Raw genomic sequence first — 14,320 nt, 5'->3', positions numbered from 1 at the left:
AAAAGGAGGATATTTCTACCTTTGACGTTTTTTAATTTTCTCTTTCTGGGTCAATTTCTTTTCCTTCTGTTTCTCTGCTTACTGTGTCTACATTTATCTTTTCTATTTATCTCTCTTTAGCCATGTGTCTGTATTCTACAAGTATTTTCATGCATCTCTCTCTCTCTCTCTCTCTCTCTCTCTCTCTCTCTCTCTCTCTCTCTCTCTCTCTCTCTCTCTCTCTCTCTCTCTCTCTCTGTCAGACACTAGAAATACCACTTAATCTTTATCATAATCGCTCTATTTACCTTAAGCACTTCACATCATCGAACAATAATTAATAACAAACACAAAGCAGACGCGAGAGGTCATCATTGGCGTGGATACTTTAGAGGCGAGAACAGCTAGAAGAGAGAAGACAGACAGTGGGAGGAAAGGGAATGGTGGTGGCGCTGGTAGGGAATTCCACCTCTTTTATTTTTACCCCAAACAAGATCACACGCCTTTTAAACTGCGTGTGTGTCTACCTGGGGTGCTGTAAAACCATGCCGTTGTGTGTGTGTGTGTGTGTGTGTGTGTGTGTGTGTGTGTGTGTGTGTGTGTGTGTGTGTGTGTGTGTCATTCGTTTTATTCCAGTGCTTTCATTCTCCCTTCATCCACGTATATATAAAAAACAGTTTCCATCTCTCTCTCTCTCTCTCTCTCTCTCTCTCTCTCTCTCTCTCTCTACTGCTGAATGACTATGTGGGAGGAGGTTTGGGTCAGTGGGGTCGTCCAGGATGGTTGAGTTGGTGTCTTAGTGAAAGAGAAACGACGTGCGCTCGTTCCCATTCCGTGTCATGTTTCTTTTCTTTTTTTTCTTCTTCTTTTAACTGCTCTCCTGTTAGAAAAAAGGCCACATTTTTCTTACTTTGGGATCCTTAAGGTCTGACTTTCCTAGTCTTTGAGATTACCCTTGAGAACTATTTGTCCTTTTCTGTTCATTACACCAGTTTGTTATTAACTTCTTTGCCTCCACTACTTTATCTTTTTTTTTTTTATGTATTTGTTTTTCTACGTGGATGTATCTCACACAACACCCCGCCGACACCCATTCCATCACGCTGTACATTGAACAGCTGTCAATAATCTGCTTGAAACCAATCACGTTCTGTCCACCACCTGTCCACTTACTGCCAGGCCAGCAAACCGTCCTACCGAAACCATCACTATCCCCTTTACATCCACCGTGGTCCCTCTTCTGTCCACCTTCTGTCCAGTTACTGTCAACGCAGCACACTGACCTGTCCACTGCCCCTAAACCCGCAGCTTGCCGTATGGACCAGCTGTTAAGACCAAAATCACACACTAGCATGTCCAACAGCTGTCCTGCCAAAATACCGGTGTGCTCTGAGGCCCTTTAATCAAGATAAAGGTAACGTCACCATCGGTTAAGTGGCGAGAGGAAGGGACGACCCACTTTCAGCGCGCGAGGCTAAGCCAAACGTAGTCCTCGCGTCCGTCATCTTGGTGGCGCCTCCTCCATCTCGCGCCAAAACCCATTCCGTCCGGCGCGCTTCAGCCTCAGATAAATCCCCGCGGCACACACGCCCCCTGGAATCCCGTGAGAAGTGGTTCAGGATTACACCAACTTAATGAAGGGAAGGTGCAGGTGGGGGAGATTTCTCACGTCCTGCCACGGGGAATGCTTATTGTTTGATTTTTTTTTCCTTTCGTTCTCTTTTTTGTCCGTTCCCTTCTTGCCGTCTCTCTCTCTCTCTCTCTCTCTCTCTCTCTCTCTCTCTCTCTCTCTCTCTCTTTCAATTGGACAGGAGAAGACAAAATGTCAGTACCAACAGCATGAACATCTGGAACAACTCATGTTATTTATTCTGCGAGCCTGAGTGGCCTTCAGTCTGTCTCCAAGGTTGGCTGAAGAGACGAAAATTCTTGTAAGGAACTTGGGATGCGATTATCAAGTCAATATTTTATATTACATTACATGTCGAGAATACTTACAAAACAAGTTTTGACAATTTTTTTTAAGTATAACCTTCAAGAAAAGAATCAACATTTTTTCAATATATCCTTCATTATGACTTGTAACCAAAAATCACAAATCTTACCATTTTAGATATTTGGGGCCTCTGTCTCCTACTCTCCAATATGCGGCAACTTCCACCAAGAAACTTGCCAAGTCTTTGACGTATTCCACAGCGCTTCTAAACAGAGAAGTCAAAATCTATTTCTTCCATAGGCACATTTACTTTGATTATTTCCAATTTCTCTCAGCTGCTCCATCTTACTTTTCTTATTTTCTGGCGTTTTTCCTTAGTGATAGCTCACATGATCCTCCTGACTGCACATCACCCCTGTTCTGGTGTGGTTGAAGAGAAACACTGGGGCCTTTCCCTGTGTTTATTGTAAGATACAAAGCGTATTGAAGCTTGGTAGACTTGGTAGCGAGTAGCCGTGGAGGCTTGAGAAGTAGCCGGTGGCCAGAGCGAGACTTGTAGTCGGTAGCGGCTAGATGAAGCTTGTAGTAAGCGTGATGATGTAGAATTACAGTCTACACAACTGGAGTGTGACTGTAGACTGTAGACTGTTGAACTAGACTGGCTGTGCAAGACAGAATAACCAGTCAAAGAGGCAAACGGATTGCCAGGCGGAAACGTGAGTCTGTCCCCGAAACTGCGTTGGGAACGACTGAATGCGGCGTCCCGTGGGGTGGAACAATACCCACGGTCGTGGTACATCATACGGTAGAACATTACATTACTCCGTGTTAACAAAGTAGTGTCTAGCATACCCCCTCCTGTATGCTTACATGATAATATTTATTTTGATGATGATGATTAAATATTTATCAGCAGCTGATATCTATATGTATATATATGTACTTCTTTCCATTGTTTAATGTTTCCGGGGGACGCCTCGAGAACTTACTATAAGAACTTACTGTGTGAACTTACTGTGTGCCATATTTTATGTTCTTATTAATTCTATTTAGTGATAAGTGATTACAGACCTTATAAACAGAACTCATATTTTTGTGAGTTATGTAACGAAAATTAATGAAGTGAAAACTTGAAAATCAATGAAAATAATTAATATTTTTGTGATTGATATGAAAATTTGAAAATTAATGAAGAGATTTTATATTCTTATGAGTGATGTAATGAAAATTAGTGAAAGAAGTAATATTTTTTAAAGTGATCAGATGACAATTACTAATATGACCATGTTTTTTGTGAAAAATGAACATTCCAGTGTTGACCTCACAATTTTTTTTTAGATGAACTCTTATTTTATAGTGTTTATTTTTTTTTATTATGATTATCACCTTCAGTGCGGGGTCGCACTGTTGTGCGTGCCCGAGCCATATGTTAGCATGTCCTTTGTTTTTCCCATACTCCCTTTCTGTCTGACGTCACGTCCTTCCCCTCAGTCCTCGCTCGCCGCCGCCTCAGGCGACACGTACGCCTCCTGCCTCTCGTTTCGCTCGGTTTACACTTGTTGTGTATTGTGCTACCGTAAATACACTTTCATAATGGACTCAGGTGTCTCCATGCTACCCCTGTTTTACGACAACTACCACACTCCTTCTCTACCCCTTTGTTGCATTAGTTTCCTGCTCACCATCTTGCCTTATCTGTTAAGAGATAGTATCACCACTCGGACTTACTTCAGCACAGTATGAAAGCACACGTCACATTATTTAATCTTTACAGAGGTAAACATGATAACTAAGAGTAGGAAAACATCCTTCCCAAACCGTAGATTAACCCTGATCAAGGTACGGTGTGCACTTTTGTGCTCCTTATTCAGTGAAGAAAATTAGAGGAAGAATATCCTCAGTGTATTTTGATTGGCTACTTCCAATGTAATGAACGTAAATACCATAAACTGTGTGATGTCCACGATTGTGACACCGATAACGTGATGGAAAGCCCGTCTGCTGCACTGAAGCAGCAAGAACCATTCCAGAATGAAATGTTTGTCTCTCTGCACACATCTCATCCGTGACAATGAACAGCTCCACTTTTGTTTCAGAAGACATTAAGCATTAATAAATAATGCAATCGTTCATAATGAAACAGTTAACATTGATAAGTCTATTTTCATCAAAACTACAGCGATAATGGCTTCTGTATCTAGAGGACTGCAAAGAACTCATAGTGATAAATGGAGTGACATTTATCTTTTGAGGAAAAACTGATGGTGGAGTACTATGAAACCTAAAAGTAGAAAATTAATCATAAAGAAAAAAATAATCACGCAAGATTACTCGAGGCACTCACAATGAAGAGGTCAGAACATGTTATCGTTGTCTCTCGTCTTAATGGGTATCAAGTGCCATTCTTTCTGTAATGTCTTCTAAAGCACAACTGTTCACTACCATCATCATCATCCCAAGGAATCTCTCCTGGCAATAGTTAAGATCGTTAAAGAACACACCACGTCATGTTAGTTTCATGACCTCTGCTATGATTTATTGCATCTTATTTTTACATACATATATATACATATATATATATATATATATATATATATATATATATATATATATATATTTATTTATTTATTTATTTATTCTATTTATTTATTTTTTTTTTCACTTGATGCGAACGACTTAGAGATAAGAATGATATGGCTACTTTTGTAAATATTCTATATAGTTCTTCAAACTCTGACATTGCAAAGGAATAAAATTTTGGTGTTAATCTGTTGGTTTGAAATACACCAACACCAACACATGCATACACACCCATCCCCACATTCATCCCACACTTATTCCACGCCCACTACACACCCACACCAAGGACGTCACAGTTCCATCCTACCTCCGCCCTAGAGCGATGCCACCAACAACCCACGTGAGTCTCATAGACATCACACGTCCACCCCACGCCCATCATATAGACAGTTGATACCACCAATCCTCCTGCCTGTGCCCCATGGCCACACCACCACCACCACCACCACCACCACCACCACCACCACCCTCTCATGTTGCCTCCGCCACCACCAAAGCAACATGCAAACAAGGACACCAGATAGAGAGGAAAATGGTTAAAAGAAAATCCTTATCGCTGGGAGCACTACAACTTATCACTGACAAGACTCACATACGTGATCGAAGGCGCGTTCAAATTAGCAGTGTGATCCTTGACGACTGTGACTTCCTCGCCAGACTCTGTCTGACACTTCTTGTAGATGACAGGCTGATGGAGCTCACCACCTGTGCCACCTGACGTGCAAGCCTGTTTGAATAATGTGCAAACGATTCAATGCATGCTTGTTCAAGCAAAAAAACACAATGCACCTTACTGTAGGCCTATCGAGAGAGAGAGAGAGAGAGAGAGAGAGAGAGAGAGAGAGAGAGAGAGAGAGAGAGAGAGAGAGAGAGAGAGAGAGAGAGAGAGAGTAGGCTAAGATAAAAACAGGTCGGTTAGTCCAGCAGTTCCCAAGGTTTCATGGGTCATGCATCTTCTCGGGGACTTCTGAAAGATGCTTGAACGCAGTGCCTTGGAAGATTGGTAAAAAAGAATCACAAGAATGATTTACATTATACTTTAGTTTCAAGACAAAAAATGTAAATGTAAAAGTATTAGTACAAATTTACACAAGGAAAAAAAGCTACTCGGTCTTAAATAATTATTATATAATTGCTCAATATGTGACAAAAGAAATCTGCAAGACGTGAGTTATGTCTTGATGCATTTTTTCAATTTCAATTTAAATCGATTTTTTAAAATGAGTTTCTTTTTAAAGCATCTTTTCTTACAGTATACGCTTATACACACCGGCCATGCCAGGTGGCCCTGCATGTATGTCACTGCTTCCAGGTATCCTTTGAAACAATTCAAGCACCGGGGGATGATGCACTGTGCTCCCACGCTGACTACCACTCCCTTAGTCTTGGGGCCTGTCAGAGCTAGGTGATGGTAGCGGGCGGCTTCGATTCACGAGTGCTGTTATCGTCACTTGCGATTCGTTAGTCTGACATTCCATTATCTTGCAAACTAAATAATCCAACAGCGACATGCAAATGTGATCTGAAAACCACCAGTTCTCTTACGTATTATTGAATACAACATTCATAAAAGATTTTTTTTCTAAAGATTTTCCTTTGAAGCTGACACGTTGATATTGAAGACAAGCAGGCCCACACTAGCCATGCTTCCTGTGTGCCACGTTGCTCAAATGCGTCTCCCGTGAAGAAGATCACTTTATCATTATCTCTACACTTCTGGATATTTCTTTGATCTATTTCATGTAAAATAGAAATTGAGTTATCAGAGATTTGTTTGTGTGAAACACAGAAGGAAATAGTTACATTCAAAAGACTACTGAAGATTACTATATGTTCAGCTACATCCACCATAAGGTAGCAATGAAGGACCAATAACATATTTCACCCAAATTTACCATAATGAAGTGAAAACAAGCAGCATCATGATGACACATAGCTGTGGTGAGCAGCGCGGCACGCTGTAACTCAAGAGTGCCACTGGCCAGGCTGTCTCTAGTGGCCAGAAATTTGATGCAATGTAACCAGTGTAATTTCAGAAGCGTCCCAGAGTTGTATGGGCGAAATGATTTGCCAATTAAGGAGTATCTTCTAATATATGGATAGGTCTAACTTTGAGAGTCTAAGCGATTAAATTTTGTTGATTCTAGAGAGTGAAGTAGAAAAGAAAAATCAGCTGTATTCGCTCAGGGCTAAATAAGAAATGTGTATTTCAGCTTTAAAAAGAAAAAATCTTATAGTTATTTATACAGTGTAATAGACAGTACACATTAATCCATCGTGAATATCAGCGGCTCAAAAAAATTAGTAGTTTAAGTTAAAAATCTCGTGTTTTTTTTTTTTTTTTTTTTTGTGTGTGGTCTCTATACTTTGACCAATGTTGTCTCCACAGCCATGACACGACATCGCACAAGGCCATAATGTTCGGGCTATATTGCACAAGTATAAATTGTTCATAGTTCATTGGATTCCTGTAAATAAAATAGTTCTGTAAATAAAATAGTTATAAAGGTAGCTTATGACTTATCTGTCCTGATTTACCCATTTCATTCTGTTGTAGGAATGAACTTTATATAATTACAATATCCAGCGTGCACAACATGTTTGGGAAGGTTTGCTGTTCCACTGTACAAGTCAGCAACGCATACGCATCCTCCACAAAGTAATGAAATATAGCTTTCCATCTTCAGAAAGAAATATTACTTATATGGTAATACCCATCAATCCACAACTTCGTCAATATCAGCGGCTCAAAAATTTGTAAATGAAGTTAAAAATATCGTGCTTTTTTTGTGATCTATACTTTGACCAATGCTGTCTTCACCGCCACTATACGACATCGTACAAGTACCCCACAGAAAGAGGAAACACTTACAAGAAAATGTATATCACCGGGAGCACTACAAGTTATCACGACAAGGACCTACGTGATGGATGGCGCGTTCTGGCACACACATACCCCACCCACCCCATGGTGAGCCTGATGACCGGGCCAAATAGACCTTTTGCTGGAGACAGCAAGTGTTCAGAGAATTAAATGCTCCTTTTTGCTAAGTACCATTGATTAGCGCAGCAATACTATAGGCACATGGACGCTATCACTGTCACCCGGCGATGATCATAACCACTCACAGGCTTGGACAGCAGATCGACTTCGTACACCAGAGCAAAATCTTATACATAAATAAGACATGGGAATATAAATAAACAAATAAATAAATGAATAAATAAATATATATATATATATATATATATATATATATATATATATATATATATATATATATATATATATATATATATATATATATATATATATATATATATATATATATATATATATATATATATATATATATATATATATATATATATATATATATATATATATATATATATATATATATATATATATATATATATATATATATATATATATATATATATATATATATATATATATATATATATATATATATATATATATATATATATATATATACTACATCTTATACATAATAGTTAAAGTACAAACTCAGTTTGTCGAACTCTTCAACTGCTTCTCTGTGTGTGTGTGTGTGTGTGTGTGTGTGTGTGTGTGTGTGTGTGTGTGTGTGTGTGTGTGTGTGTGTGTGTGTGTGTGTGTGTGTGTGTGTGTTATTTCTGTGTTATTCACCACGTTCATCTGCTAGTCACCCAGACAGCCTTTACCCTACAGAAAGAGCTCAAAGCTCATACTTACTGATCTTCGGGTAGGACTGAGACGACATCACACACCGCACACACCGGGAAAGCGAGGCCACAACCCCTCGAGTTACATCCCTTACCTATTTACTTATAGGTGAACAGAGGCTACATATTAAATGGCTTGCCCATTTGCCTCATCACTTCTCGGGATTCGATTCCGGGCCATTTCGATTGTGAGCCGAGTGTGCTAACCACTACAACGATATGTGTGTGTGTGTGTGTGTGTGTGTGTGTGTGAGAGAGAGAGAGAGAGAGAGAGAGAGAGAGAGAGAGAGAGAGAGAGAGAGAGAGAGAGAGAGAGAGAGAGAGAGAGAGAGAGAGAGAGAGAGAGAGAGAGAGAGAGAGAGAGAGAGAGAGAGAGAGAGAGAGAGAGAGAGAGAGAGAGAGAGAGAGAGAGAGAGAGAGAGAGAGAGAGAGAGAGAGAGAGAGAGAGAGAGAGAGTAACGGACATTCCTTCGAATTAAATATGATCCGATAAGATCACCCAAACTAGCATTACGTGACTGACAGTAATGTTACGCGAGCAAATACTGATTGAATTGTTCATGGATAAATGAACAGGGAAAAAATACAATCTTATGGGTGTTATCTTGAAATACAATTGTGTTCCCAGGTAAATTAATACTTCAGTAACAGCAGAAGAGCGGCAGTATAATCAGTTGTTACTAGAGAGAATAGTTACAATATGCCATTTTGATGGCGCCTTCCTTCTAGAGGACGTGTTACTCCCTCGACTCCTATTCGTCCAGTGCCCTGTGAGACGCGTGGCTGCTGCATCACCCAGCCTGCCTCAGGGAGTACCGAGGAACAAAGACAGGCTGTTATGTGTCAAGTGAGTGAAATAAAAAACAATCATTTAGTTATTCTGGATTTCAACAGTAATCCCTGGAATGACTCACTTCTGTGGTGATGTTCATCTGTAAAAAATATAACATCAGAGGATCTGATCTGTAAAACTATAACTTTACAGGACAGATGTCAGATGTCAATCATACTGCCATTATTTCAAATTAATGAAAAAAAAAAAAAGGAAGACCAATGCACCCCATAACCTCATGTAGTCGCTGTCATTTGTTTAAAGTGAACAATCTATAGCAAACCTACAGATTGGGAAGTGAGTGGGCGGGGCAACGGGTAAGAACACATTATCACCAGCGCGAGCCAAGGTAAGGGTGCACGTGGTGGGTGTGCTTCTAGAAGTGTCGGGGAATAGCCGATGGGGGGAGGCGCTTCAGCGAGTATAAATAGTCAGCATGTCATCCAACAGTCACTGTCAGGCACAACAGCAACCATGAAGCTCTTAGTCCTCTGTGCTCTGGTGTCGGCGGCCGCCGCTTGGCCCAACTTCAGCATGGCGGCCGACTCTTCTGGAGGTGAGTAACTTTTGCTTGCTGGTTATGCATTAACCTCCAACAGTAACTGTTTCTTTTAGAAAATATGTTCCCTGAGAATTACGAAACATCTGGTATTTCTCCATTTATCATGTGAGGCAAAAATTTCCACTCTTTTTATGAGTTCCCATACAGTGAATGACTATTGTTTTGTTCTGTTCAGGTGCTGAACAGTGAAATACACTGCCATTACTTTTAAGTGTTAGTCATAAAAGATGATTAATCAAGATTAACATACCTTAATGCTTTGTTACCTATCAACCATATATACAACTTCTTTATAGAGCAAATTTCTACTAAATTACTGATTTCCCAAATTTTACAAATTAGTTACTAAATATAATTAATAATAAAAATCTGAAGTGTTCCCATAGTGACAAAAGCCATCACTCTTGCTTGAGAAAACATAAAAAGGGTTACCTATAGTATTTTCAATAAACATATCCCCAAAGTTTTTCTTGTACGGTACGTCAACATAATTTCTTTGACTACTTATGTTTCTTATGAAGTGTAAAGTCATTATGCCAGTAATAATGAGCTAAAGTAGATCGTACAGCAGGAGTGTATATTTATCAGCCATGTCATTCGTCTATGTAAGAAGAAGGAGCTTATAAGAGAAAAATTGGAACCCCAAATGGAAAATTATTACATGTTTATCTGTATGCATGTCATTCGCCGACGGTCGATCGTCTGCTCGTCACCTAGTCAGTCGTTCTCTTATTGAATGAGCTTAGACCAAATAATAACTGATCTTCAGGAAGGACTGAGATCATTCACAAATCACACAAAGGGACAGTGAGGCCCCAACATCTTGGGAAACATCCTGTACCTACTTCCTACTAAGTGAACAAAGGATATTAATTACATCGTCGCTCTTCAGTCTCGAATCCAGGCCTTCTCGGTTATAAGCCAGGCGTGCTGACACTACAATACTCAGTGTGTGGAGGGGGAGAGGTTCAGGTGGTAAGTCGTGCACTTGGGGGGTGATCAATGTTCAAGGCAAAGAGCTGGAATCCTGGAAGTAGTCCGAGGTTAAGGAGAGCCTCCACTCAGAGAAATGTCAGGCACAAATCCCTCCAATAGGATACACTTTCCTAGTATTGATCTATCAATATCCAAATTACCTAACACTTATAATGAGAGGGTTTTAATTAATATTATATAATGTCTACATTTTTCTAGGAGCTTCTGACACCCAGAAGCAGCACGATGTCAACAGCATCCTCTGGAAGGTCTACGAAGAAATCCGCGATCCCCATCTGAAGCAGCATTCGCAGACCTTCGATCCTCTGTCCGGCCACTATGACGACGATGGTGTTTCCGCCAAGCGGCTCATGAAGGAACTCAACGACCAGCGCCTGCTGGAGCAGAACCACTGGTTCTCGCTCTTCAACACCCGCCAGCGGCAGGAGGCTCTCATGCTCTACGACGTGCTCGAACACTCCACAGACTGGGAAACCTTCGCTGGCAACGCTGCCTTCTTCCGTGCTCGCATGAACGAGGGCGAGTTTGTCTACGCCATTTACGCTGCCGTCATACACTCTCCTCTGACACAACACGTGGTGCTGCCGCCTCTCTATGAGGTTACTCCTCACCTCTTCACCAACAGCGAGGTCATTCAAGAAGCATACAAGGCCAAGATGACACAGACTGCCGCAAAGATCAGGTCCCACTTCACCGGAAGTAAGAGCAACCCAGAGCAGCGCGTGGCCTACTTCGGCGAGGACATCGGCATGAACACTCACCACGTCACCTGGCATTTGGAATTCCCCTTCTGGTGGGACGACTCCCACGAAAGCCACCACATTAGTCGCAAGGGTGAGAGCTTCTTCTGGGTCCATCATCAGCTTACTGTTCGCTTCGACGCTGAGCGTCTCTCGAACTACTTGGACCCCGTCGATGAACTCCACTGGGACGACATGATCCACGAGGGCTTCGCTCCCCACACTATGTACAAGTACGGCGGTTACTTCCCCTCACGACCAGACAATGTCCACTTCGAGGACGTGGACGGTGTGGCCCGCGTGCGCGACATGTTGATCCTGGAGAGCCGCATCAGGGATGCCATCGCTCACGGCTATTTCACCGGTAGGGATGGGTCTGTCATCAGCATCAGAGACGCTCATGGCATCGACATCCTTGGTGACGTGATTGAGTCCTCCACTTACAGCCCCAACCCTGAGTACTACGGCTCCCTGCACAACACTGCTCATATCATGCTTGGCCGTCAGGGCGACCCTCACGGCAAGTTTGCCCTCCCTCCCGGTGTCCTGGAGCACTTTGAGACCGCCACGCGCGATCCTGCTTTCTTCCGCCTCCACAAGTACATGGATAACATCTTCAGGGAGCACAAGGACAGTCTTACCCCCTACACCAAGGAGGAACTCGAGTTCCCTGGAATCTCTGTCGATAGTATCACCATAAGCAATCGCCTTGAGACCCACTTCGAAGACTTCGAATACAGCCTCATCAATGCCGTTGACGACACTACTGAGATTGAAGACGTGCCCATCAAGGCAATTGTTTCTCGCCTTACGCATAATGATTTCAAAGTAGACGTTGGCATCACTAACAACAACGACCATGAGGTAATGGCAACTGTTCGTGTCTTCGCTTGGCCAAAGTACGACAACAACCATGTTGAGTTCCCATTCAACGAGGGACGCTGGAATGCCATTGAACTTGCCAAATTCTGGACTAAGTGTAAGTGTTCTTAAATAATCTTTAATTATTTTTTACTATTCAAGTAATATGACATTTAATCACATAATCAGTAAATACCTAACTTAACTGAACCAATGTTAAAACAAACTTTTTCTCCCATAGTGGGCCGCGGATCCAACACAATCACACGCGACAGTACGCATACAGGGGTGACAGTTCCTGATGTGCCCAGCTTCCAGACTCTGATAGACATGACTGATGAAGCACTTGGCTCAGGCTCAGCACTCCACCTCGAAGATTATGAAAGCGGCCTTGGACTGCCCAACAGGTTCCTCCTCCCTAAAGGCAAGACTGAGGGCATGGATTTCCATGTAGTGGTCTTCGTCTCTGACGGCGCCAAGGACGCAGCTGTCGATGGCCTGCATGAGAGCACTACCTTCAACCATTATGGCTGCCACGATGGCACATACCCCGACAATCAGCCACATGGTTACCCGCTAGACCGCCGCGTCGATGACGAGCGCATCATCACTGGCGTCTCAAACTTCAAAGCTGTGGACGTCAAGGTGTACCATGTCGAAGAAAACTAATGTGGCAACTATCCCCGATGAAAATGATACCAAGAAGCTTCAAATAATTCATCTCAGCTCATTGTAATATCTATCTATCTATCTATCTATCTATCTATCTATCTATCTATCTATCTATATATATATATATATATATATATATATATATATATATATATATATATATATATATATATATATATATATATATATATACACACAAAAAAAATTAAAACATTATGTTATCAGAACTCTATCAGATATGAAAATATTTCATGTATATCAATAAATGAGGAGCTAAGTTGAATTTACATTTATATATCCACAAACGATATTAACAAAGGTTTTCAAAGCGGAAGATATAGTATATATATATATATATATATATATATATATATATATATATATATATATATATATATATATATATATATATATATATATATATATATATATATATATATATATATATATATATATATATATATATATATATATATATATATATATATATATATATATATATATATATATATATATATATATATATATATATATATATATATATATATATATATATATATATATATATATATATATATATATATATATATATATATACAATGGAAATAAAATTACAAAATAATAACAACAACAATAATAATAATAATAATAATAATAATAATAATAATAATAATGATAAAATAATAATATTAGTAATAATAATATTAATGATAATAATAACAATAATGTTAATAATAATAACAATGATAACAGCAACAACAACAACAATAATAATAATAAAAGAGTACTAATGATAATAATAATAATAATAATAATAATAATAATATTAATAATAATATTAATAATAATAATAATAATAATAATAATAATAATAATAATAATAATAATAATAATAATCATAATAATAATAATAATAATAATAATAATAATAACAACAACAATAATAATAATAATGATAATAATAATAATAATAATAATAATAATAATAATAATAATAATAATAATAATAATAATAATAATAATAATAATAATAATAATAATAATAATAATAATAATAATAATAATAATGATAATAATAATGATAATAATAATGACAATAATAATAATAATATTGTTATCATTATTGTTATTATTATTGTTATTATCATTATTATCATTATTAATTAATTATTGTTTTTTTACTATTATTCTCATTACTTGTACTACTACTATCATTAATACTGTTATTGTTATCATAAATTTTATTTTTATAAACCATTATCATTAAAGTATTTTCTCTTGTGGCCTCTTCAAATCGACACAATGAGACACCACCGAGCATATGTTCCTCCGTTGAAGGTCACACGTGTCAATGTTTTTCGGCGAACGTTCCCATTCACGAAAATTGACAAATAATTGACAAATGCGTCGAATTCAATAAAAGCCGGAGTCAG

General features: G+C 39.1%; 1 protein-coding gene across 1 annotated transcript; it reads left to right on the top strand.

The window, feature by feature from the left end:
* The first annotated feature begins 9,440 nt into the window (after positions 1-9,440).
* Positions 9,441-13,170, top strand: LOC123519969 (hemocyanin subunit 2-like). The gene is made up of 3 exons (XM_045281724.1): positions 9,441-9,612; positions 10,813-12,333; positions 12,457-13,170. Exons 1-3 carry the CDS (start codon positions 9,456-9,458, stop codon positions 12,882-12,884), a joined length of 2,106 nt encoding a protein of 701 aa, XP_045137659.1. The 5' UTR covers positions 9,441-9,455; the 3' UTR covers positions 12,885-13,170.
* The last annotated feature ends 1,150 nt before the right edge of the window (positions 13,171-14,320 follow it).

This window comes from Portunus trituberculatus, chromosome 46 (genome assembly GCF_017591435.1).
Source record: "Portunus trituberculatus isolate SZX2019 chromosome 46, ASM1759143v1, whole genome shotgun sequence".
In the NCBI taxonomy this organism is placed as follows: domain Eukaryota; kingdom Metazoa; phylum Arthropoda; class Malacostraca; order Decapoda; family Portunidae; genus Portunus; species Portunus trituberculatus.
Note: the sequence above shows the minus strand (reverse complement) of the source record. Positions and strands in the feature narration are given on the sequence as shown.

Excerpts from the sequence above, each read along its gene's own strand:
- LOC123519969 (XM_045281724.1), top strand. The coding sequence starts at position 9,456 with ATGGGGGGAGGCGCTTCAGCGAGTATAAATAGTCAGCATGTCATCCAA. Across the intron at positions 9,613-10,812 it reads GGCGGCCGACTCTTCTGGAG|GAGCTTCTGACACCCAGAAG; the intron begins GTGAGTAACTTT and ends ACATTTTTCTAG. Across the intron at positions 12,334-12,456 it reads TGCCAAATTCTGGACTAAGT|TGGGCCGCGGATCCAACACA; the intron begins GTAAGTGTTCTT and ends TTTCTCCCATAG.